Source organism: Semicossyphus pulcher, unplaced genomic scaffold (genome assembly GCF_022749685.1).
Source record: "Semicossyphus pulcher isolate SPU_LCO1_2020_fin unplaced genomic scaffold, fSemPul1.0.p SCAF_4, whole genome shotgun sequence".
Classification (NCBI taxonomy): domain Eukaryota; kingdom Metazoa; phylum Chordata; class Actinopteri; order Labriformes; family Labridae; genus Semicossyphus; species Semicossyphus pulcher.
This window is the reverse complement of record NW_027211715.1, coordinates 14,207,702-14,231,230: the sequence shown is the minus strand read 5'-3', so window position 1 is coordinate 14,231,230 and position 23,529 is coordinate 14,207,702. Positions and strand designations below refer to the sequence as shown.

General features: G+C 39.4%; 4 protein-coding genes across 5 annotated transcripts; 1 reads left to right on the top strand and 3 right to left on the bottom strand.

Moving 5' to 3' along the window:
* Positions 1 to 1,722: 1,722 nt before the first annotated feature.
* hsd11b1la (hydroxysteroid (11-beta) dehydrogenase 1-like a) lies at positions 1,723 to 7,706 on the bottom strand. The gene is made up of 6 exons (XM_069680155.1): positions 7,563 to 7,706; positions 4,028 to 4,158; positions 3,652 to 3,855; positions 3,458 to 3,551; positions 2,342 to 2,507; positions 1,723 to 2,191 (listed from the first exon to the last, which is right to left on the bottom strand). The coding sequence occupies exons 1-6, from the start codon at positions 7,645 to 7,647 to the stop codon at positions 2,008 to 2,010; spliced, it is 864 nt and encodes a 287-aa protein (XP_069536256.1). The 5' UTR covers positions 7,648 to 7,706; the 3' UTR covers positions 1,723 to 2,007.
* Positions 7,707 to 8,691: 985 nt separating this feature from the next.
* micos13 (mitochondrial contact site and cristae organizing system subunit 13) lies at positions 8,692 to 10,641 on the top strand. The gene is made up of 4 exons (XM_069680041.1): positions 8,692 to 8,831; positions 9,297 to 9,453; positions 9,834 to 9,891; positions 10,186 to 10,641. The coding sequence occupies exons 1-4, from the start codon at positions 8,803 to 8,805 to the stop codon at positions 10,281 to 10,283; spliced, it is 342 nt and encodes a 113-aa protein (XP_069536142.1). The 5' UTR covers positions 8,692 to 8,802; the 3' UTR covers positions 10,284 to 10,641.
* Positions 10,642 to 10,718: 77 nt separating this feature from the next.
* LOC138607436 (spindlin-1-like) lies at positions 10,719 to 16,150 on the bottom strand. Of its 2 annotated transcripts, none has more exons than XM_069680039.1 (5): positions 16,078 to 16,150; positions 15,315 to 15,356; positions 14,604 to 14,851; positions 14,260 to 14,493; positions 10,719 to 12,957 (listed from the first exon to the last, which is right to left on the bottom strand). In XM_069680039.1, exons 2-5 carry the CDS (start codon positions 15,332 to 15,334, stop codon positions 12,752 to 12,754), a joined length of 708 nt encoding a protein of 235 aa, XP_069536140.1. In that variant the 5' UTR covers positions 15,335 to 15,356; positions 16,078 to 16,150; the 3' UTR covers positions 10,719 to 12,751. The 2 variants fall into 2 exon arrangements, with proteins under 2 accessions (XP_069536140.1, XP_069536141.1); XM_069680040.1 differs by having other exon boundaries at positions 15,315 to 15,353; positions 16,078 to 16,146.
* Positions 16,151 to 16,999: 849 nt separating this feature from the next.
* LOC138607534 (serine protease 57-like) lies at positions 17,000 to 18,989 on the bottom strand. The gene is made up of 5 exons (XM_069680158.1): positions 18,921 to 18,989; positions 18,689 to 18,842; positions 18,087 to 18,216; positions 17,719 to 17,964; positions 17,000 to 17,627 (listed from the first exon to the last, which is right to left on the bottom strand). The coding sequence occupies exons 1-5, from the start codon at positions 18,961 to 18,963 to the stop codon at positions 17,475 to 17,477; spliced, it is 726 nt and encodes a 241-aa protein (XP_069536259.1). The 5' UTR covers positions 18,964 to 18,989; the 3' UTR covers positions 17,000 to 17,474.
* Positions 18,990 to 23,529: the final 4,540 nt, after the last annotated feature.

Genomic DNA, 23,529 nt, shown 5'->3' with positions numbered 1-23,529 from the left:
ACGTGGCTCGCTTAGATTCTCTAATACATAATGCATAACGCTGTTGTGTTTTGGTTTCACTGCTATCCTCTGCTCACTGTTCCCTTCCCGTCATTTCAAATCATAGCTAACCTTGGCATTTAATTTACGCTATCTGGTCATGTTAATAATTCAGATCTTTCTGGCACTATTACATGCTTGGTCATTACGAGCCCTACAGGAACCTTCTTCAAATATTTAGTTATTGCTGTCAGTGGGCATGGACATTCCTGATAATTACCACATATTCACAGCATTTATGTATTGCTACATAGGCATAGCATTATAAAATGGATGTATTTCTTGTTTCTTTAGTGCTTATTGCCTGAATGCTAATTGCACTGTTCAATATATTCATTATTACTACATTGCTTTCAGCTTTCACATACCATGCATAGTCCTGGTAGGCCTTCTAATCATTGACATCTACAATTCCTCCACATTCATTGACAGAGTCATCGACCTGTTATTGCTCAAATTCATTGCAATTCAGGCAAGTGCGGCCATATTTTTAGTTTGACATTCATTGTTTCTGGTAAGTGCTACATACTCCTTGTCATCGCTGACTTCATCACAGTCTGTTGTCATTGGTGACCTCTCCATTACTTCCGGCGCCGTCCTGGACGGCAGCCTGCTAGAGTCGCTCCTCGTCGTCTTGTGTCATGCCACCATTACTTCCTGCCTACTTTTGTAGATGACTATTGTAGTATTGTTTATCTTTTGCATTAACCCATACACTTTATATTTTCACTTCTATTTGAGTTGTTTTTTGTATTTCTCTAATTTTGTACTGTATTTAAGGAGCTATCTGGCACTATAATTTCCTTCGGGATTAATAAAGTTCTATCTTATCTTATCAAGTTGTTCCTGGTCTCCGAAGCCCTAATTCCCTGGTAAGCCTGACGTGAGACAGGTGGTTGTGTTTCCTTTATGCCTGTTGCAATGTTCTTTTGGCCAGGAGCACTAACATGGAAGTTGCATTGAATTGGTCATTCTGGCTACTTTCAGGCTTAGGGTCAACGTGACTAGAGGTCAAACTGACGTCCAACTGCACACAGCTCACTTTTTACTAAGGTCAAAGTGACCTCATGCTGCACTCACATCAACCTCACGTTAATGATTACTTTATGGTCACGGTGACCTCATTCACAGATTAATTGCAACATTTTAAGTGTTACTATATCAGTAGGCTAACATCAGTCTAATTCTCAGATTTTTCTTCCTCTTTGAAAGACATTCTGTTGCGTTTTCTTTTCATTCTGTTTTGTGTGCCATCCTCTAACACTCTCAGCCTCACTGCCCCTTGAAATAAGACGTCACGACGGGCTAATCAAAGTAGAGAAGCAAGTTTGCAGAGAGGGAATGGACAATAACCCTTGTGTATCAATTTAGATGAGCTGGATTCAATCCTAATATGAATATAAAAAGGAGTATTATGTTGTGGATCTCCAGAAATGGCAGAAAAAACACCCAAAATCTTCCAACTCTCCGGGCTTACCTTCAGGTTATATATGATCTTTTCATTTGATATACATGATCCGAGTTCGTGTCCTCTAGAAGATGTTGGTCCTTGTGTCGTCTTCTGAATACAATAATTCAGTTGGATCTCTAAAAAAGGGAATTTTATGTGCCTTGTCTGATGGACCACACTGGCTGAACTATGAAAAATGAGACTAAAAGCCAAACTTTCCTCCTTGTGGACTTTTAATGAGGAAAAGGGGACAGGGGTCGGTTTGTTATAAATATGAACTTGATCCATTTGGCTGTAAGGACAACAGCTTTCCGATGAAAAGTTAAAGATTGGGGACAAAAATCTGAGTTTACAATAATCTTATCAATCACAGGGGATATACCAAGCACAGACAGTCCATGGAATAATCAGCCCCAGTGTGAATATATACAGGAAGGATATGATGTTTAAGCTCTAAAACACATAACAAATTGTGTAATAAATCTAGGGCAGGCAATGACACTGCAGATGAATGTTTTTCATGGGATGTAGTTGTAGGAGTTCTGCATTATATAGCTTGTGAGGGACGGGAACCAGTCTTTGCTTAGAGTCACTATTTGGGTGAACCATGGGTAGAACAGGTCCGTCTGTCTCGTAGCTCCTGTGATGATGATGTTTAAGGCTGCATCAGTGGCAGGGTAGGCTGGAACATTAGTGACGCCCCTACAATACAGAAAGATACTGTTATTAACTTCTGTGCCAGCAGAATATAAATATCAATAAGCCAAATCATACAAAAGCATCAGTGATTATTTTGCTTGTTAAAGACGCTTTACATTTGGGTTAATAAAAGTTACTGTATAGTGCACTAACTTGACTTTGTCCATAGCTGCTTCAGTATCAATGAGCCCCAGTGTACATATAGAGATGGACACATTGCTCTTCTTCATAGCCAGCTCATGATGAAGAGCCCCAAAGAAACCGTTCAGGGCAAATTTTGTTGAGGTATATGGTGCAACAAAGGGACTGGCCATTTTACCTGTAAGGAATAAAAAAATAAACAATTTACCAGATGTAAAATACAGGACATTTTGGGCCTCATAACTTTTGTTTTTTATGCTACTTAGTGTAAGTATACTACTTTGCTTCTTGTACTGATGACAGATGAGTTTTAACCTGACTGTAAATTTAACGTTACACGGGTAACTGAACACTGTTTGGTTAAAATGGCGACAGTTTGGTCATGTTTACTGTTACGATAACTAAGTTAGCCCAAGATCGCACTGCTGTGTCCTGCAGAACCAAACACTGTGTTTGCAGCTGGGTAAGTCTTCTCCATAAACAATGAGAACTGAATGTTATCTTAAAGAGAAACACAATGCAATGTTTGCCTGTGTTGGACCTTGATTTAAGTACAGTCCCTTGTGTGTATCCTACTACTACTGCTTGATCTGACATACTGTATTCAGCTTTACTCAGCTGTTATCAAAACGTCTATATCCTACTGTCATAGCACTCCTGATCAATGATTTACGTGTTAAGTAACTAACTCGTTTTTAGTTTTTTGTGTGCCGTTTTTTGAACATTTTAACTGTGTTAAGTTTATTTGTGTATCCTGAAAAACATTTATTACATAATTAAAACATTAATCAATTATTACCATTATTACAGGAAACAATTGAAACAATTGCAAGCCTGGCTGTTCTCAGCTTCCGCACTTTTCAATACATATATAAAAATACCAATTAAACCAGACTCGACATGGCTTGTAATCAGTGGGTGAAATCATTTAAAAGTAATAATCTAGTCGAGGAAGTACTGCTCATGTTGGATTCATGTTGGGTCGCTGTAAATAACCTTACAAAGAGTACGGTCTAAACCTGCTCTTTTTGTAAAGTGCCTTGAGATAAGTTTGGGTATTTGGCGCTATACAAATAAAATTGGATTAAATTTGATGTATGTATAAATGTTAGTGCGCGGCAAACCTACCCAGAAGTGATGAAACGACCACCAGTGATCCTTTACTTTGCTCTAGGGAGGCCAAAGCTTTCCAAGCCATCTGAATATAGCTGAAGAAATTGACCTTTTGAAAGCGCGCACACACACACACACACACACACACACACACGTCAGTGCATTCCCCTCATGTTTTGTGCTGCTATACCATTTAAATGCTGCACTACCTTCATGAGCCACCTGGTGTGCTCCACGTCTCCCTTCCACATGCTGAAAGGGCTCGGGCCTATGTGGTTGAGAACCAGGTAATCCAGCCCTCCGAGCTTCTCCACAGCAAAATCTACCACTCTCTCAGGGTCAGACTCACTGGACATGTCTGCTGCTATGTACAGGGCTTTCTGGGCTCCCAAACTCTGGCACTTCTCTGCCACCTGAAAGAACAGACCAGAACAAATGGATTAACCGTCAAATGCAGCTCATGTTTTATAACAACCCAGAGCCAGGACAAAGTTCTTCAGGCAGTTGGCAGAACTTTTAGCGCTTATTTCTTCAAATATTTGCTGTCCGGAGCTTTGTGTCCATTTTGATGTTAGGTTCACTGACCTGCTGTAACACTTTCTCCCTCCTTGCTGTAATTACTATCTGTGCACCAAAACGGGCGTAGTGATATGCCATTTGTTCGCCAATGCCCGTGCTGGCCCCTGTCACCAATACTCTGGCACCTCTGAGAGATTCTGTGAGAAACATGAAACACAAAAAGACAAAGTTCCTGTTAAAAAGATATGTTAAATACATGTATGTATATTAATAGCCTACGTATATATGATTTTTTTGTTGTAATTTCTTTGAAAGTGATGACATTGTACTGTCTCAGATGACCTAAATTTATACCTATGTTCATTCAGCAGCCATGAAAAAGATAGACGACTCAAAGTCCTCTGTGTGTTGTTTGACATATTGAAACTTAGTGTAGGAGACCTCTGACCTGAGGTGGGAGGGGCTGTTACATACATGTTTATGTCCTATATCCCGTGTAAGGTACTTCATTCTTTTATGTCCAGTTGCTTTTTGTTTTTGAATTTCTTTTGAAGCCCTTATCAATATTTTAGGCACCTTTACTCTCTGCCTGCAGTCATTAAGATTTTGGTGATTTACAGGCTTAGTAAATGTCTCTTTCCAAACTCAGCCCTCCTTATGTATGGAGAATCATTTAGCACTTTCTGTTCTTCTCGTAAATTGTGAAAAACTGTAAAAGAGATAAGAAAGCAGTTTACAGGTAAAACAGCAGATCCTGGATAATGCACACTCGGACCAAACTGTGTGTGCACAGATGCAGAGTGCGTCTGAAACAAATCAAGTTTAATTTCCACTTGTAAAAGTCGGAAGTCATATAAATGTCAAAATATAAAATTCATAACTGTGCAACATCAGCTGTAGTTCCTTGGACATAATGCGATGCAATTGTTAAATAGCTCACATTAAGACTACCCCATTGAATCAGACCATATCATTGTGTTACTGGTGGAAACTTCAACGCACACTGCTCCCTCACAACATAAATGCGGCGTTCTCTCTCTTGTAAGGTCTCGGTCACAAGCGGAAAGCATGTCAAATGATCACCAATTAATCGCTCACTTTGTGCTTTCTTTTCTCCAGGGCAACATTAAAGTTTCATCAGCGTAATTATACACATATTTTGTTTAATGCAAAGCAGTTAACGTGTAAGGCATCGCGTCAACAAAACAGCGACATGATGAGGTTAGGGGGTCCATATTGAAGCGTGGGCAATAAAGATGCTGCGTGGTCTCGACTTTAATGGGTGGGTAAGGTTAATGGCAGTACACAGAGTTAGCTTATTAAAGATAAATAACATTTAGCAGTTTGACAAAACATTGAATCCTTTTTAACGCACACATAACACTCAAGAATTCAGATAAACATAACAACCCACACATTAGCTGTGTCTCAATTCAGGGGCTGCATCCTTCGAAGGACGCGATCTACAAACGATGAGTCACTTGTAGCCTGCGTAGAGCGAGAAGGCTGAACTGAAACGAGACAGTCTGGTCTACGGAGGATTTCCTGTTTTCCTCACCAGCTATTCCTGCTCTTCTCCTTGCATCACCAAACACCGCTCCTGTTGCCTAGCAACAGCGAGCTAGCGGGCTAACTAGCTATCACATCTAACGTCACGTAACTCAACCTATTCTTTTAAAGATAATTTGTTATTTTTAACATTTATGTCGCTAGCTATTCGATTGAGTTGAAACCAAAAACTTTAACATTTTAAAGTGTATTCCTCGGCCGCTTAAGAGTCCACCATCTCATTTGAATTGGCGCACAATAAATCTCAGGATACGTTGGGATGCACCCGATGGATCCTTCGCGGCCCAGGGAAAGGAGGACCCATTTGCCACCCCCATCTGAAGGAGCCTTCGAAATGGGACAGCCTTCAATGTGCCGCTGTGACGCAATTGGCCTTCAAATATGTCCTTTGAAGGATGCAGCCCCTGAAGTGGGACACAGCTACTGTCATTTTACTGTATTTTGAAGGTATAGCTTGGGAAGGAAAATTTAACCCTGCACTGTATAGGGACACTTTATGTTTCCAAGGTTATTCTTTACCAGGCTTAAGTTGCGTAAGATTCTATTGAATATTGGATAATAAAAGGACTACACTTACCATAGTCAAGCTACATCACGTCATTAGTCTTTAGGTCACGTTTGTCTTCAGGTCACTAAGTGCTAATCTAAGTCAAGACATTAGTAGTAAAGGTTGAAGGTCAATTCGATATATGTAAGACATAGATTCCCAGGGAGACAAAGCCAATTGAGTGTTATCAAGACTGTGGATTAATCTAAACTGGTTATATGGATTTGGAATATTGCTCTGGGACAGACAGATTGTACCTTATCCTCTGAGGTCAACTGACCTGAAATACAGGGTCATAGAACATTTGTTGAGAGACACCCCTTTTCCGTCAAGAGATCAACACCTAAAATACTGAAACCTAAAACTACTACATCAGGATCATCTTAAGGACTAAATTATATTTATGTGTCTGTACTGGGAAGTTAATGTAACTCAGACAGAAAATAGTCCCCTGATTTACAGACATTTCTTTCAACACGCAGATAGAGAAGAGGGTCTTCTTGGTACAGTCTGGATCATGTGACAGCCCTGTAGATTTAATTACATGTTTGACTTTTATTACAAATTGACTTGGAAAAAGCCTGGAGTACTTCCAGGGGACTTGTGCGTCACACTTAATGTTGTCTGATGCCTGGACTTGCTCGCTTGCATTTAACTTTTCGGAGATGTTAGGTGTGGTAGCTACTTTCCCAGGATTTTTTTTTTTAAAGCCTAATATTCTATTTTCTGCATTGTAATGTAGTCCACTAACTCAAACTGCACTCTCTGCATCTGGTAAAAAAACATGCACCAACCAACAAATGACAATAAGGAGTCTGTTATTTAATTACTGCTTGTGGTCAGGCTGAACTGTAGGCTAAGTGCATTCCATAGTAGCCTTAACTCTTCAGTAACAGCCAAACACGTTTTCTAAAATGAGATTTAACCACTATAGGAAGATTTATTATATGTTTCTAATTATAATTTAATTTTTTGGGGACAAGTTATTGCAGTTCAATAAAAAAACAATTCAGTAACTGTTGTTGGTGGGGGCATGTCCTCACAGTCTTTGCCATTTCTACGCCCTTGGTCTGTGAAAACAGCGGCTGAACTACTAATCTATTCCAGCATCTCAAACAGGCACGCAGCCGAGTGGGAGAAGTTTGGAACCGTTTGAAAAGTCAGACAAGCCCGATAACAACCCCTGAAAAACCCAAAACAAATCGAACAGGCGTGACAGTGACAAACAGGAGATTTTAATTAAGTCTACATGGCCCCGTCCTACCTTAAGTTTAGGCTATGTTTCACATCATTATGTCAATAAAAACCACTGCAAAATGGTATAACCACCTGCAGATCTTAACGCCATCTGTCATTGCAATTTAAAAAAGCTAAATCTGCAGGTATTAAAGTGACCCAACTCATAAACAAAGAACGCATAGATTAGCAGGTACACTTCACAAAAACGCAAGTAAGTGATTTCGATGTTGCAGTGTCGTCCCTTACCTGCATCAAAACTCGGTGCGTACCACTTGACAGCCAGGAAAGCTACACATATACTAGCTAATAGGACTTTTTTGAAAGTTCCCATTTTGTAAACGTTTAGGCACTTAGGATTTAGGAGTAAACCCAGACCTCCACAGTTCCAGCTCCGCCTTGCACATGAGATGAGGGAAAGCGAATGCCATTTATGTAACTCTCCGCTGTCTTACTCTTGACATGTGTGAGCATGTTTGTATGGAAGCCCATTTCTGCCAATCAGATTTTTAGAAAGACCCGCAAGTCGTTATAATGAGAAACTTTACTAAAATAATGCAAAGTTCCCTCTAAATAATGACATATTATCACAAAATAACAACCAAATATTGCGATATAATGAGATAGCATCACAAAGATAATGACCAAAAATAGTTTTTTTATTTACCAAAAAAGGCAATGGCGAATTGTCACATAACTAAGAGCATAGATGACCTATGGATTTATTTGAAATAACTAGATTTCCCTAGGTAACACTTTGCAAATATGCCTATATTAATATGTGATAATGGCTGTTATGTATGTCATTTTGTCAAATTTTATCCCCACTAGCTGTTTTCTTTTAAGCTTTTATTTTTATGCTTCAAAACCACTGAAAAATAATTATTTTAAAAATTATTTTTATAATATATATTCTATATTTCTCATTGCTTTGAAAAACTAACTCATTAATTTGAGATAATAATTCATTACTTTGATACTTGCTCATTGGTTTTAGATATGCATTAATTTCAATAAAATACGCAGTAAGTCATTATTTTGAGAAAATGTGTCTTTTAAATAACTTACAGGATCTATTTATACACTTCTTCATATTGGCCTTAATGGGCTTCCATACCAGGTGTTTTGTTCAAGATGTTATTGAACTGGAATCAAGCCTGGCCAACTTCTGAAAGACAGACAACAAAAAACATTTGTTTTATATTTAAAAATACACCTAATTTTAAATAACTGTTCTTTTTTTTATTAAGACGTAAAATTGTGATTTAAATGGCTATACATCCAAACAAGTCGATGAGAGCGAATCTGCCTCTCTGAATGTAAGCTAGCGCTGCCTTTTGAAGGGGAAACTTTATTGACAAAACCCTTGTGCGCAGGGCTCGAACAGGCTTGTCCTTCAGTGAAGCTATCCAAACAGCCTTCACATAAGCTCATCTTTTCGTGTACTCGTAATAACAGTACGCAAAAGGAAACTTCCCTCCTGTGGACAATGGCGGCAAAGATTTTGCCCGTTGTGAAGTTAGTGTTTTTGATTTTACTCGTCATTTAAGTTAATGCTGCTGTTGATGCTAGCTGCTCGATTAGTTAGTTAGCTAACTGACGCTAAGCTAACTGTCAGTCTACCCGAGACCTTTCCATCTGTCAACTTTAACCAATTTGCTTAGGTGTTAGATTGCTGGCTTAATAACTCAGCATTACAATTATTTGATTACAATAATGTTGTATATATTTATTGGAATTTGACGTAGATCTAGCATTTTTTCTGTTTGCTAACGTCGGCCAGGCAATGTTTTATAAATAGCTTACTTGTGTTCCTAGCTGAATGAAAATGTCTTTGCATTAATGAAAACTCTTAAGTGGTGTACTGTAGTAGCTATTAATGACATTAAATCTTGTTTCCAATCAGTTTTACATATGTTTTACGGAATAAAGTGGTGATTAAGCCCAGTTGAAAGCCTGCCTGCTTCTGTTCTTCATTTTTAGACTGGCCACCAAGGTGACCATTGCAGGAGGAGCTCTGTACGTCGCCTGTGACTCAGGTCTGTTGGGAAGCAGTGAGCAGGGCTCAGAGGCACTGGGAAAGGCCAAGGCTGCAATACCACCCGCCGTAGAGGAATGGATGAAGTACTTTGGCCTGGAGGTATAGATAAGATAGACCACTTAAGCATAGTACTAAGGCACCATAGTGCAGTTCAAGGGGGGGACTCTTGTATACCTTTTGTTTTAGAATTTGGACTATAGCAGGGAATGATGTCAGTGCTGAGGTCACTCCTATGCATTGACATACTGTCAGTATTGCTGCAAAGTCCAGGTCCTTTATTAATAATAAAAACATTCACAGAGGTAATTATCCAACCCAAACTGATGCCCTAAGGTTTTCCTCCTAAAGTTGCATTGATTCACTAGAGAAGTTGTCATATTACACACTAGATACATGAATGAGAATTCAGTGGACTCTAGAATAACAACAAAATATTGTACTATTCTGCTCCAAACTAATGAATTCCCTCTTCTCCTCAGACTCAGCTTCCCACCATGCCCAAAGTTGAATTCTCCCCAGTTCAGGCATGGAACTCTGGTAAGAGCTGAGAGAAAGACTTGTTTCTTTTTTTTTTTTTTATCATTTAGAGAGATTATAACTTTATTAAGGTCATGACTATGTGAGTGTGCCCGGATTTAAAATTGTAGTCTAGATATAGGGAAGTTGTTAGCAGTTCATTGGCAAAGTAATCAATTTCAACATCACTATTCTAAGATAATATAGAACTTTCTTAATCCCGAAGGAAACTACGACTTTCAGTTTAAACTTCTTTTTCTGTATTTTCATTGAATCAAACGCAAACCATTGATTGTATTTTTTATTTAATTGCAGGAGTGCGGTGGACTATCACAAGTCTTTCGGAGGCTCCAACAAAAGCAAATGACTATACACATCAGGGTGTGCAGTACATTAAAGACCTCACGAAGTGAACAGGAACTCTCTTGACGACCTGACATTTATCTTTTTGTGTTTTGCACTTGAGAAATGACATCACTTCTCCTAAAGTTGTAGCCCCTCACAGGAAAGAAGAAAGAATATGACAGAGAACCGTTGAAAAGGGTACTGTGGTTCTCTGAATATCAGTGGCATTGGTTTGGAGTTGTATATAATGCTAGGAAGCAAAATGCAGTTTTAAAAAGTTCATTCTGTGTCGTATCATATTTAATTTCTTCTCAAGACTGACACTTCCCTTGTTCTCAAACCGCCCAAATGTTGTGACAAGAATGTCTGTTGTATATATGCAGTTTGTCCATTTATGACTAAGTAATACATCAATCTTAAAACACATCCAGTCTTAAGTTTGTTTTATTGAGGCAAAATATTTTCTCACCTGTTCATTATGTGCTCAAAGAACAAGGCCAAACAAATGTGCAAAAATCTTTATTTCTCATGACAGAATAATAATGACACCAATGGGCCGTCAATGTCGCTACAACTTCCGAGCAGGAGGTGATCGAAAGAATGAAGAGCACATAGTCATGTGAAACTCCACTTTACACAACATTGAAACACTCCACAGCACCATAACGGAGATGTAAAGTTTGAACCTTTTTTCCCATTTAATATGGATTAAACAAAGAGCACTGACTCTTCAACACATTGTCACTTCCCTAGTGTCAAAATGAAGGTTTTAAAATCTCCTCTGTTCAGGTGACACATGCACAGTTTTGACAGCTGAAAATAATAACCGTATCCTTACTGATTGGCTAGTCTACAGAGGGATACACTGAATGACCTTGAAAAGGCTGATAGGACAAGGTGACGAAGTTGGTGATGAAATCCGTACAACAAGCATACATGTTTGCAAGACAAAGTTATAAAGACGAGAACCAGAGTGAGTTAGATACTGTAAACACACTAGTTTGTCAGCTGATTATACCTGTTAAATATTAAGTTTATAATTTATGTATATTAATAACCCTTTCACTAAAAGCTGGTGGTGTTTCATGAGATATTCCTATAAATGAGAGTAGTCACAACAGGCAACATTACATGGCATCATACACAAGTTGTACATATTAAATAGTGTTTTCTGAATGTATTGCAACATTATTTTTTCTACATGCAAATGTTACATGACATTTATTCTGTCACATTTGCTCTGAAGGAAAAAGCATTATGGGGGAACCTTTGTAGTGTAACCATAACCTAAACATGTAAACTTTATACAATAAAGTGCTCCCCACAATATCAACAGTGAGATAATACAACCAATGATAATGTGTTTTATACTTAAAGATAATTTCCATACTGCATTAAGAGCAAAACACAGCACTAATATAAACTGATGGTTGCAAAACTGTCCTCAAGCTGACTTCTGAATGAAAACCAAATAGCAGCCTTCAAACGCAACAATACCTTAAGTGCGTAGCTAGTAGGAGATACAGTATGTACAATATTGCAAAATGGCAAGCCAGAAGGCACTTTATGATTTGTGTGGGATCAAATTTTAATTGAGAATTTAGCAAAGTGCATCTTCATCACCAGTAAAAAGGATCTGATCTGGTACAATACAAGGCATGGTGCAAAGGCGCAGCAGTACATTTCCCCATGATCATAGTTAGTCAGACACGAAATTTGATAGTATTGTTAGAGAAATACAGCACACATATTCACCTTTCCATTTGATCCAATACATGCCTCGGTTAAAGGCAACCATCCAAAACACAATACTTGTGTGTATATGATAGTTAGGCCAAATCAACACGTACACAGGTACTTCAAACTGTGTACGGCTACACTGAAAACTCCTTACAGGTAGAAGGTGTTCAGAAACTTCAGAAAATTTTAGCTTTTAGGAGACGGAGAAAAAACATTAGCTTACTACGCAGGCTTAGAATGTTCTCCTCTTCTGAAACACGCTTGTGTGAGTGTTTGGGATAGTTTTTGGTTCTCGTGTTGACACATACTTTGTTAAACAAAGCTGCATATGAAAAAAACTTCTCTGTACACCCGTGTACCTGTGAGCTCGGCCTTACAAGATACTAAGTTGATCAACAGAAAAAGTGTCCTCAAAAGGATATTTTGAGCTTCTTTTTGGTCATACTGGGATTAAATTAGGATAAATACTTTAAGGACAGATCAATAAGAACCTCAGGGACAACAATGCAAATGCAGTAACAACCGCACCTTGCAGCTGTTGGGCAGTGCAATCAGGACTGTCCTAAGTACAAAGTAGAGCAGCAACATTAAAAAGAGTGAGTACCTCTCCTGGAAATAGCCAAGCATAGCGGTGCTACAGTTCTGCTGTGCTATGAAAAGCAGATTGCACTTTCTTCTGAACAATAAAGCATATTAACTAAACAACCCTGGCATGGCTTTGAATAACAAGATTATTACAATGAGTGGAACAGAAGCACATGGACGGCTGGAGAGTGAGATAAAATGTCCACTTTCTTTAGGTGGTTTTGACCAGGTCATAGACATGGATATGAAAGTCATCATCGTATTTGATATAGTAGACAGAGGGCTTGGCCGGGACCTGGTAGATCACCAGGCCTGTTCTCTTAATCCCCTTATCGGTAACATACTCTACTTGTTTTCCCACCAGGCTCTCCGTCTCTTCTCCTGGCTTCCTGTCTGCAGGCAACAGGTGCTTGTTTTCTGAGGAGTGAAACATCACAACATAGCAATTACATTAAATTCGAGTTAGATCCTGTACTCTTTTCATTACTTCAAAATGATCATGCACAAAACACAGCAAAGCTTTTACAGACCACAAAATCCTCCATTCATTAAGTTTGAATGTAACTTTATACATTTCTGTGAACATGTATTTGCAGAATCATTTCAATATATATATATTTTTTAAAGCAGTAACTTGTGCATGTTTTAAAACATTACCTCAGGAACAGTTGTTGATGAAACAACTTATTAGAGTCTGAGCTCTCATTATTCAAACGTAACACCACAAATATCTTATCTCTTCAGGAAAAACCTTCCATGGCCTTGTTTCACTCCAGCTTTACTCTGGTGGAAAAACGTCACCCTTGACATACACTACTGCTCTTTGAAATCATCTGCCACGATATTTAATACAGTCAGATGGTTGAGTGTACCATTCTATATTTTAGGATGGCATTTCATGCTTTTAGGCTGTAGAAGGGCCCTCTTTTCAAACAGATGTGTCTTTGTATAAACAGATTACAAGAAATATCACAGAACAAAGCGATGTAAAATCAAGCAGGGCAACAGTTACATAAGAATTTAGGAAACGGTCAATCATTGGTAAAAGAAATCTGAAGCCGAGCATCCAAATCTGTACAAATATAGAAACAGGTTCATGTTTCTGTTCCAAGTGTTTAAATCAAGTGTTGCTGTAGTACAGCTATTCTATGAACTTCTAGATAGACACAGATTAGGCACTGTTGGATTGAATCAGCTGAACACACTGTGGACTGACAATTCACAATATTACAGATCAATTGCAAGCAACTTTGTGGTTAAATAGTGATTTAGGGTTACTTACACTTAAATTAACTGTTAACCGATTCAATATTGAATCACAGGAGGGAATTCTCTTGTCCATTAACACTCAAACTATATCAAATGTAAATAATAGATTTAGTGTCAAATTTAAACGTTTTATCTATGTTCAAATAGCCATTATTGAAGACAAGAAGAAGAACACCATAATCATGGTTGATTTCAGACTTTACAACATTGTGTATGTCAAAGTCTGTTGACACAAATTGATTTACTTAAATGACGCAATTGTGGCTTTCGCCTGATGCGGATTTGAAACGAATAGCGACTCCCACAATCACCGTGACTCATTGTGGTCTCACATGGTATCCATGCTTTACGGATGCCCTTTATGGATATTATCCATAAAGTCTGAGGACAAGATGACCAAAGATTTTGTGATTAATTAATCAGACTTTTATAAATCCAAAACACCAGTACCTGCTTCAGGCAGAATTCTGAGGTCTCCGTCAGCGTAGTCGTCCCACAGCTGGTACATATAAAGAACGGGGTCCTTTTCATAAGTGATATAATACCAGTTGGTCATTATTGGAGCCCTGGAGAGGACCATGCCTCTCCACTCATTCTTCTCTCCATCTTCCTTTTCAAACAGATGCTCCACAGCTTTTCCCACCAGCTCCTCCGCCCCTGGAGGAATCTTGATCTTGTTGTTTACTGTGTAGACAAAGTTGCATGTGAGACATATGGCAATCTATAAACCCAGTGTTGCAAAAACAAAAATGCAAATCACCTTTATTATAAGGTGCAGATTTGCACTGACTCACCAACTTTTTCTGACAGAACTTGTAGGTTCGACACTCTGTCATCCTTGAACAACTCGATGCCGTAGACGCAGTCAAAGCCGTCGTACTTCACCATGAAGAGAGAGGGGTTCACACTAAGCCTGTCCAGTACCGTTCCTTTCCATTTGCTCTGGTTCCCCTTCTCACGCCAGTTATGCTGAATGCGGACTCCCAGAATGCTGTTGGGGTCCGGGGTCAGTGTGTCACTCAGCTCACCGCTACTCCGTTTCCTGGTAAAACAGGTTGAATATTCAGGTCTTGGGGTCTATGGTTAGGTTTAAAGTGCGCAGTTTAAATCTTAAACAAATAGAAAAACTTTCACGTAACAGGCTCTGTAACTTCTCACGTAACATTCCAATGTTTGATTGCACATAAATATTTGAATTTGAAACATTTCCTAAAATGTACTATAGGTTAAACTGCCATTTAAATACAATTTTTATTTAGGTCTTGTTGCAACATTAACACCATCAAAACATATCATACAGTTTTATATGCAGCTAATGAATCAAATTAAATCCTAAATTAATTCAAGTCAATATTTTCAGGGATAAGTTCAGTACAAACTAGAATGAAGTTGACCACTTTTCATGTAGTTGTTTGTGACATTATTTTTTCACTGATACATTACACCCAAAAACCTTCATTAACAGGATCATTCGATGGCAACCACTAAGGTTTGTTTCTACATACCTGCCCCTTTTCTTGGACATGCCTCCAGAAATTCAAAGGCTACTGATTAAGAGAAAGAAAGGGCAATGTTCAGTTATATTGTGAGTGAATATGACAGCTGCCAAACTTCACATGTACGGCATACTAGTGCATGAGGAAGGCCTCTACCTCAGCTGAGAGGCTGGTCTGTTCTAGGAGACCCGTGACAGGCTGCAGCCTGCTCTGTAGAGACTGACAACTCCAACAGCCAATAGATTAGTATGATGAAATAACTTCCTGGGTATTTACTTTAATTACACAGCCATGGAGGTCATAAAACGCAAGACTGTATAGTTGTCTTATTTAGTTAGCAGAATGCACACATATCGCCTCACTTAAGAATTAAAAGCCAATAAAAATCCAGGTGACACAACTTAAGATAATACGTCAGCCATGTCACCGTAAATGACGAGTTGCAGTGTGTAACGTTACATTTTAGTAAAAAATGATTTGTACATTCGTAACATGCATATGGGAGACGATTAAGCGAGCTCGACAAAATACAAAATAAAGTCATGCCGTGCGTCACCTGTCCTGGACTAAATCCAGCACACCTACACCTCACACTGTAGGTTAACACTCGTCTGTCCTAGCTCTACATTAATGCAGATGTTAACGTTACTGTCAGAGGAGCAGAGGCGGCGAGCTACCTCCGCTCTTCGTTGTCCTTAATGGTACGTAACAAACACCAGACACAACTGGATGTTTATTGCCTCATTCTCTCTTCGGAACATATTGTCATTACCTTTATGCAGATTTCATATCAGTATTGTTCTGTTCGTCTGGCAGAGAAATGTTGCCACACACCACCCGCCTATCAAATCTCGCGAAACCTGTGGAAAATGGGAGATGAGAGAAAAGACTCTAGTTCCCAGCGAGCCTGTGGTTGCCATGACCGCAGTGAAGGACGTGAACACGCGCGCAATGGATAGTGGGAGTTGATGTTTTCATGACAATGATATGGACTTTTAACGACTACAGTTAACCAAGTGTTGTAAACTACCCTGCATGCTGTGTACTCCTGTTTTCGGAAATAGCGTAATTACAGTATTAGTCCACAGTATCGAGCTGGAAAAGACAACCGACCACAACCACGGATGAATTGCCACAACCGGTGAAGGGAGGTCGAGGTTTTGTGTGACGCAAAAATGGTCTAGATTCGATTTAAAGGGATAGACAGCATAAGAGAGGCGCTATAGATGCATAACAGTATGTAACGACCCCTCTGCTTCGTTCACTTTGCTGTGGCGGCAAGACAATCAGCAGAATGGGCCCGGTGTTCGTCATGCATATTTAAACCAGGGCAACAGCCTGTCTTGTGTTATTTTTACAGAACACTTCCTCTCATCTACACCCTACTCGACTGACTTTACTGATTCTTTATATCTACTTTTTTGTTTTTGTTGTTTTTATATTGTGTTTTGTTGTAAATGGATTAGGATTATTTTTCTAAAATGGTGTACCCGGTGTGTCCCCGTTATTTGTCTCAGAGCTGGGCTGTGACAAATAATCCCAGATGTCCTGATTTGGCACAGCCTGGCTCTGAAACGTAATCAGACATAATACCCTGCCAATAGGTGTGCAAGCCTTGAGACAGAAAGCAGAGTAAACCAACAGAGGGGCACAGAAACTATCACACAACTTACTTTAATGAAATTAAACCCACAGTTGTTCATCTTTTTGGAATACTTGGTCCATCAAATAAATGCAACCCCAAAGCTATTTGCATGAATCAAACATGCAAGAACAGCTTTAAGTTTGAGCGTTTCAAAGCAGCTGGATGATGACAACACTTTAAAAAGGTCTATCATACCTGCAAATATGAACAAAACATTGACCCATAAAAAAAACATATTTCTCCAAAGCTACATTAACAACAAATTTATTTTATTCATCATGCATCCTTTTCTCATTATTATTACATTCAGCTAAATATACATTTTAAAAAACAGTTTTGCCTGACCATCTTGAATTCATACTGTGTAAAACTCACTTCAACTAATATCACCTCACCTGGACCACAGAACTGCATTATTGAACACATATCAAACAACATAAAACCACGTATTAATATATTAAGATCCCTGTCTTAAAAAGTACATCCAAGCAAGCATACTGACACTGCCTGTTCAGTCTCAGAGGTTAATTGTTGGCTAATACGGTTCTGATCCATGCCCTGAAGGACGATACGCGTGTGTAGACATCAGGGGTGGCGGGGTCTCCGCATCGCCGGCCAGAGAAGGAGACGACACCTGCTGCATCTCCATCACACACCAACGGACCACCGGAATCCCCCTAAAACAGAAGACATATACACTTCAGAGAAGGTGAACTTTGTATGAAATGTCCTTTGTAATTAATTTTTCTAGCTGCTGTATTTACTTACCGAGCAGAAGCCTTGTAAGACGCGGGATCCAATGCCACAAACCATTGACCTGAAGATGGGAACAGTTCCCCATCTCCTCCGGCATTTCTGCAGAGTTAGGAGTGTCACATTGACTTCCTGAAGCCTGTTCGCCAAGGTATTGTTGTCCCCTATATCTCCCCAGCCAGCTGTGTCACACTGACTCAGCCTGCCCCTTTTCGGGGTGATCAGCTGCACTGCTTCAGTCAGTTCGGCGCTGCCGTTGAGCTGAGAAAAAGGAGATCAATGGTAGAAGCATCTTAAAATACAAACAGTGTAAAATAGAAACAATTATGAGGAGAGTTTCTTCATGCTACAGTGTTGTGAACAACAGTTTAAACTATCCTCACCTTCAGGAGCATGATGTCGTTTTCATGTCCGTCATAGTTGGGATGTGGAATGGATCTGACCACGCTGAACTCTTGCTTTGTGGACTCATCACTGGTCAGAGAGTCAGCTCCAAGAACAACCGTGACTGGTCTAGAAATCACAAACAATTTAGTGGACTTTAGATATGATATAATAGGTACTAAAAAGCTCTTTGACTTGACTTAAATACATTTGTAAAACTCTAAATCACAGTCTTCAAATCAGTGCTTTCCATGCATGTCAGAACAGTTCAGCCATAGTGTTTACTTTGATGGATTACTATTACAGTATGTCTGACAATCTGGAATCTCTGCAAGTTGATTTAATTCTGAATTGACAGGAATTAAATACACTTGGCTGCAATGGAAGTAGGAAAAACATTTAAACGCATATAATCAAGTTATTGCAAACTTTGAGAAAAGAAACTCAGGTCCCTGAAGACACTGTCATTATGGTGTCGGGGAAAATAGTGGTTTACATTAGCTTAACAATATTTCAAATGCCAAGGTATCTGTTGTAGTTGTGTAAGTAGTTCTTATAACAAAAAAAACCCTAAAGGATATTTCTGTTTTTGTATTCTTACAAACTTAGCTGGCAGTGTGCTGCTGTGAGCACAAAGTCCTCCTTCACCAGGGCGCCCCCACAGAAGTGGTTACCTCGGACTTGCAGCGAGGCCATGTAAGGGCGCGAGTGGGGCGCAGCAGTTTGGCCTCCGACAATTAGAGAACCATCAGCCCCTGAAACACCAATCATCATTCATTATTTGCTCACATTTATACAAGGCAAGGATTTTATGTCTCTGATGTGTAGCTTACCGTTCAGGACGAAGAGCAGCAGCAGTACGACGGTGATTGCCATGGTCTCTGGTCAAATCAACACTTTCCACTCTTAGTCTTATAATTTTTGGAGAAGAGAGCATCTTGCTTATTTTGTGGTCTGTGTTGCTTCAGTCAGTTTGCTAACAAGCTTCAGACTTCTCTTTTGTGAAGTTGTCGGTGGAATTACAAACATAGTGGTGTCAATTTTCAAAACAGGGTTTCATAATCAATGCAAGAACCAGTGGAGTTATAATGGCTCTGAAATATTCACATTAAACATTTTGGATCATTGGAAGTTAAACAGAAATAATGTGCAATGTGTGTTTGTGTGAGGTATTCTGACAGTTACTGCATAGATTTAAATCCGGCAAAGACTGTTATTTCATTTTCCTCTTCTCAGTTAGTTGCATCACGTTTGTGTAAACAAGTCTGTTCTTAAGAAAGAAAGCGGTCTTGTCTGATGCAATGCACAGCAGACTTATGACAGTACTATGCAACATTTGCCACTCTATCTAATCTACCTAATTTACTTAGTTCAGTCACGGAATTAATGTACCACCTAATTTCCTCCCATTAAAGCCAACACACTTATCTTAAAGATGCTACGTGGAGGTCATTGTAAATACCCAGTTGTGTTTACTTTCATTTAAAGGGGCAGGCATTCATTTTCACAAACCTGCATTGTGTGTAAACTTTGAGGTCACACAAACATTTTGGGCTTCCCAAGAATTTAATTTTGCTGTAACGTGCGACTGGTTTTTTAAGCTGTGTTGGCTCTCAAATCCACAAAATTCAAAACTTATTACACTTTAAAATTTTTCCTTTTCTGCGATGACTGCACAAAAGGAAAAAAGGGCCTTTTGGTAAAACTTTGAGTGGAAATAAACAATGCAGTTATTTTATTTGATATTTTAGATGTTCGTGGCAGCCCTCTCCACAACAACGCAGAACAGGAACAAATTTCTTATCGCTATTTAATTTAGCTGGCTAATCCTTCTGCCCTTCTGGCATCATGAAAATTCTTGCTATCAGTTACAGTAAATGAGGTGATAAGTGATTGCCTGTTATCCGTCTCCTCTGTTTTCCCCTCGGGCCTGATGCAAAAGAGGTTAATCATCAAACATGTTGTCAGATATGCAAGGTTAACACTGCATAGCATGTACTGCTCCACATATCACTCTTACACCTGCTGATCAATGCTGTCTAATTATCTCCTCTACATTGGTCTGTGGAGATATTCATGGATGTCATTGTCTACCGTCAAACAAATCTAACTTTTATTATAGAACTGGATCAGCTTCTATTGTTAGATTGACCAGTTTGTTTTTTAGTAAAATTATTAGTCCCCTCCCCACAGGTGGCCCAGGTGAGATAAGGCCTCCAGGCAGCAGTCTTCAGTGTGTGACCTCGATACTGAACAACCATGAGAATTAACACAACACAGCTGAAACTATTGCGCTTTGCCAAAGTATCTGAAAGCCTTTCACCTCCAGTTTTGATTTAACCAAAATCCTTTTGGAACTGTAACCAACGAAAACTCGAACCAGACCTGTCTGTAAACAACGTGCATGGGGAGCCTGGTTAGAGTTAGCCGCTGTCAACGGTTACAGGTTAGCCCACACAACCAACTGCCAGCTATCTTCTCTTAGAGTTGAACTCAGTCATTCGCGTGACGTTTTATTTATTAAATTATTTGCTATATGCTCAGTCTCAGAACCCTTCGGCTATTGTCTGACGATATATTTATGCTTCTGGGAGGGATTGCAGACTTTTCGGGCATTCCAGTGTAGCCAGCGTTTAGCTATAAAGGACCTCCGTCCAAGACTACATTGTTAAAAGTCCAATTAACTACTTGAATTTGCCCTTCCAGATATGTCTGCCAAATAAACACCATAATTTCTTGGCTCATTAAATCCCCCGGAGGAGCGCCCGTCATTTTGGCTTACTACACAGGTAACATTGTCAGGAAGACCAAGAGTCTCAGTTGTTACTGTTGTGTACACACAGTATAGGGATCTGAAAGAGGCGTGCGCCACCTCCCATGGAAAAGTTTTGATCTAGCTAACAAACACTGACCCATACGTACAAACTTTTTGGAGATGACGGTAAGTGGTGTTACGGAAAGTGGCGTTATGGAGAGTGAAGCTACGGAAAGTGGTGTAACGGATGATAGTGGTGTTACAAATAGTGGTGTTACGGATTGTGGTGTTATGGATCGTGGTGTTACGGATCATGGTGTTACGGGTCGTGCTGTTACGGGTCGTGCTGTTACGGATAGTGGCGTTACTGGCTGTGCTGTTACGGATAGTGGCGTTACAGATTGCGGCCTTTTATTATGTATCATGATGTCGTACACACACTGAATTAGACTTGAAAGCTAACTTTGATTTTACATCCACGTCATCATAAACATTAAAACTAGCGGTGTTATTTTACACCCCTCCTCTAGTGACCCATAACTAATAACTAATGTGTGCATATACAGTATAACCAAGTGTGTTGTATCACTACCACTGTGTTGTCAGGCGCAGAGAGGGTGCTAGAGACACTGCAGTGTCTGCCTCACACACTGCCTTCTCCAGTCACCTCATCCAGCACTTTTCCACTATCTTCACATATAGACTGCTTAAATGAGCAAAGTCAGCTCTGAGCACCAATCCTTGTGAAGGCCAAGCTCACCATAACAAATCCTGAGCTTTTGTACACTTATCAAACTTATGAAACTTCAATCTTCAAATGAAATTCCTTTTCTTCATCTTCCTTTCAGTCGTTGCGATGATTCACCGTAGAGAGCCATTAGTCGTTGAGAAGTGGAAACATTTTTTACATGGACATATGGTCCAGTCAAAGCTTCATAGAAAACACACAAATGAACACGCCACTAAGACGTCTTCTCAACTACTGGAAAAACTAAGTAGGATTTAGGCCAGGGGTTGCACTTTGTTCGAGCATGCCAGAGGAGGAGGAGGACTCATCAATGATGTTGCTTTGTTAATATCAATATAACATGCATTTGCATGTATCTTCAATATCAGCAAAAGTGTGAAAAGTAAAATACAGGCACGCACAATCAAGAAAATTACCTGCTATGTTCACACATCAGCTCAATGAGACATCACACAGACTTTGTACTTTAGGGGGCAGGCAGGGTAAAGTTTGTATATGTTAAATATGTCAAACCTGCTTTTCAGACCAAAGGTTAAAATAACTGCCATGGAGTATGATGCGCACCGGAGGTCCAAAGGTTCCAGGCTAATCTGGTGGTACTGAGATTGTATTAATTTAGATAAGAGCGCCACACGATAAGATATGACTGTGTTTATCTCAGTGGAAATTGTTGTGCACGCTCTTTGATTGTGGTTCTGCTGCCTAAGCAGTCCTGTCTGTATAGATTATGTGGATCTTGTATTGAGTAAACATGCAGGCAGATTTGTAAAGGTGAAAGTGTGGACCGAATATGACATTCAATCTGGTTTTGTGGTAAAAACTCAATGTTGATAGGTAACTTGGTAATATCACTCAAAGCAGGTGAGTGCATGAGCTGTGTTGAGCTCTGTGCCAATAAACAGATCATTTTCACATTAACCCTTGCAGGTAATCTTAAACATAACACAAAATACATGGACACATTGGTTAAAAAAATTAACACATTTATATTAAACATCCTAAAATCAATCAATTGTTATTTCTATATCGCCAAATCATAACCAAAGTTATCTCAGGACACTTTACAAAAAGAGCAGGACTAGGCCGCACTCCTTGTTATATTATTTAGAGACCATGAGCAGTACTAAGCAACATTTGCCAGCATTGGAGGAAACGCTTCCTTTAACAGGCAGAAACCTCGAGCAGAACCGGGCCCATGCTTCTTTTTGCATTTTGCATGCCGTTACCTCTGCAATATCAAGAGGCAAGAAACATTATATCTAACATGTAAAATAATGATGATAAGTAACAATATTCTGATAATAACAATTACTTAAAAACCCCCTCCAGTGAAAATCAAGTGATTAACCTTGTAAACATCTCCATGTGGTGTTTTTCATGCGCTACAAGACATATCAGGGACAACCTAAGCAGTCATCTCCATGGCTGGGCCTGTCTGCTTTTAAACTGCAGTGTACCAAGGACAGGCTGAACAACACGTTTTCAGATTGCCAGGTTTGAGACTTCACAAACCTAAGGAGCCAATCCTTGGATTGGACTGGGTGACACTATGCATATCATTATGTGTAACCTATGGCAACTACTTTGGCAAAGCATGAGCCAGCTGTAACCGTCGTCGTAATTTGTGCAAACTTACTACTGACTACTAACGTTAATGTTACTACTACTAATTACTACATTTCAAGCTAGATAAGTTTCAGCAACTTGCCACTAAACAATGGCAGAGACGTGTTTTGTTTTCGGCTGTAATATGTGAAAGGAGAAACATACTGCATAGTGGGCGGGGACTATGCAGATTCTAGATTTTTTAGGAGAAGGAGGAGACGCCTTTGGAGGTTTTTTACAAGGTAATTAAATGTATTTTGCAGAAACGTTTCAGATGCAATTTGTTATTTCAAAAAGAGCATTTTATATGTCTTAAAACATGACTGGAGCTGGT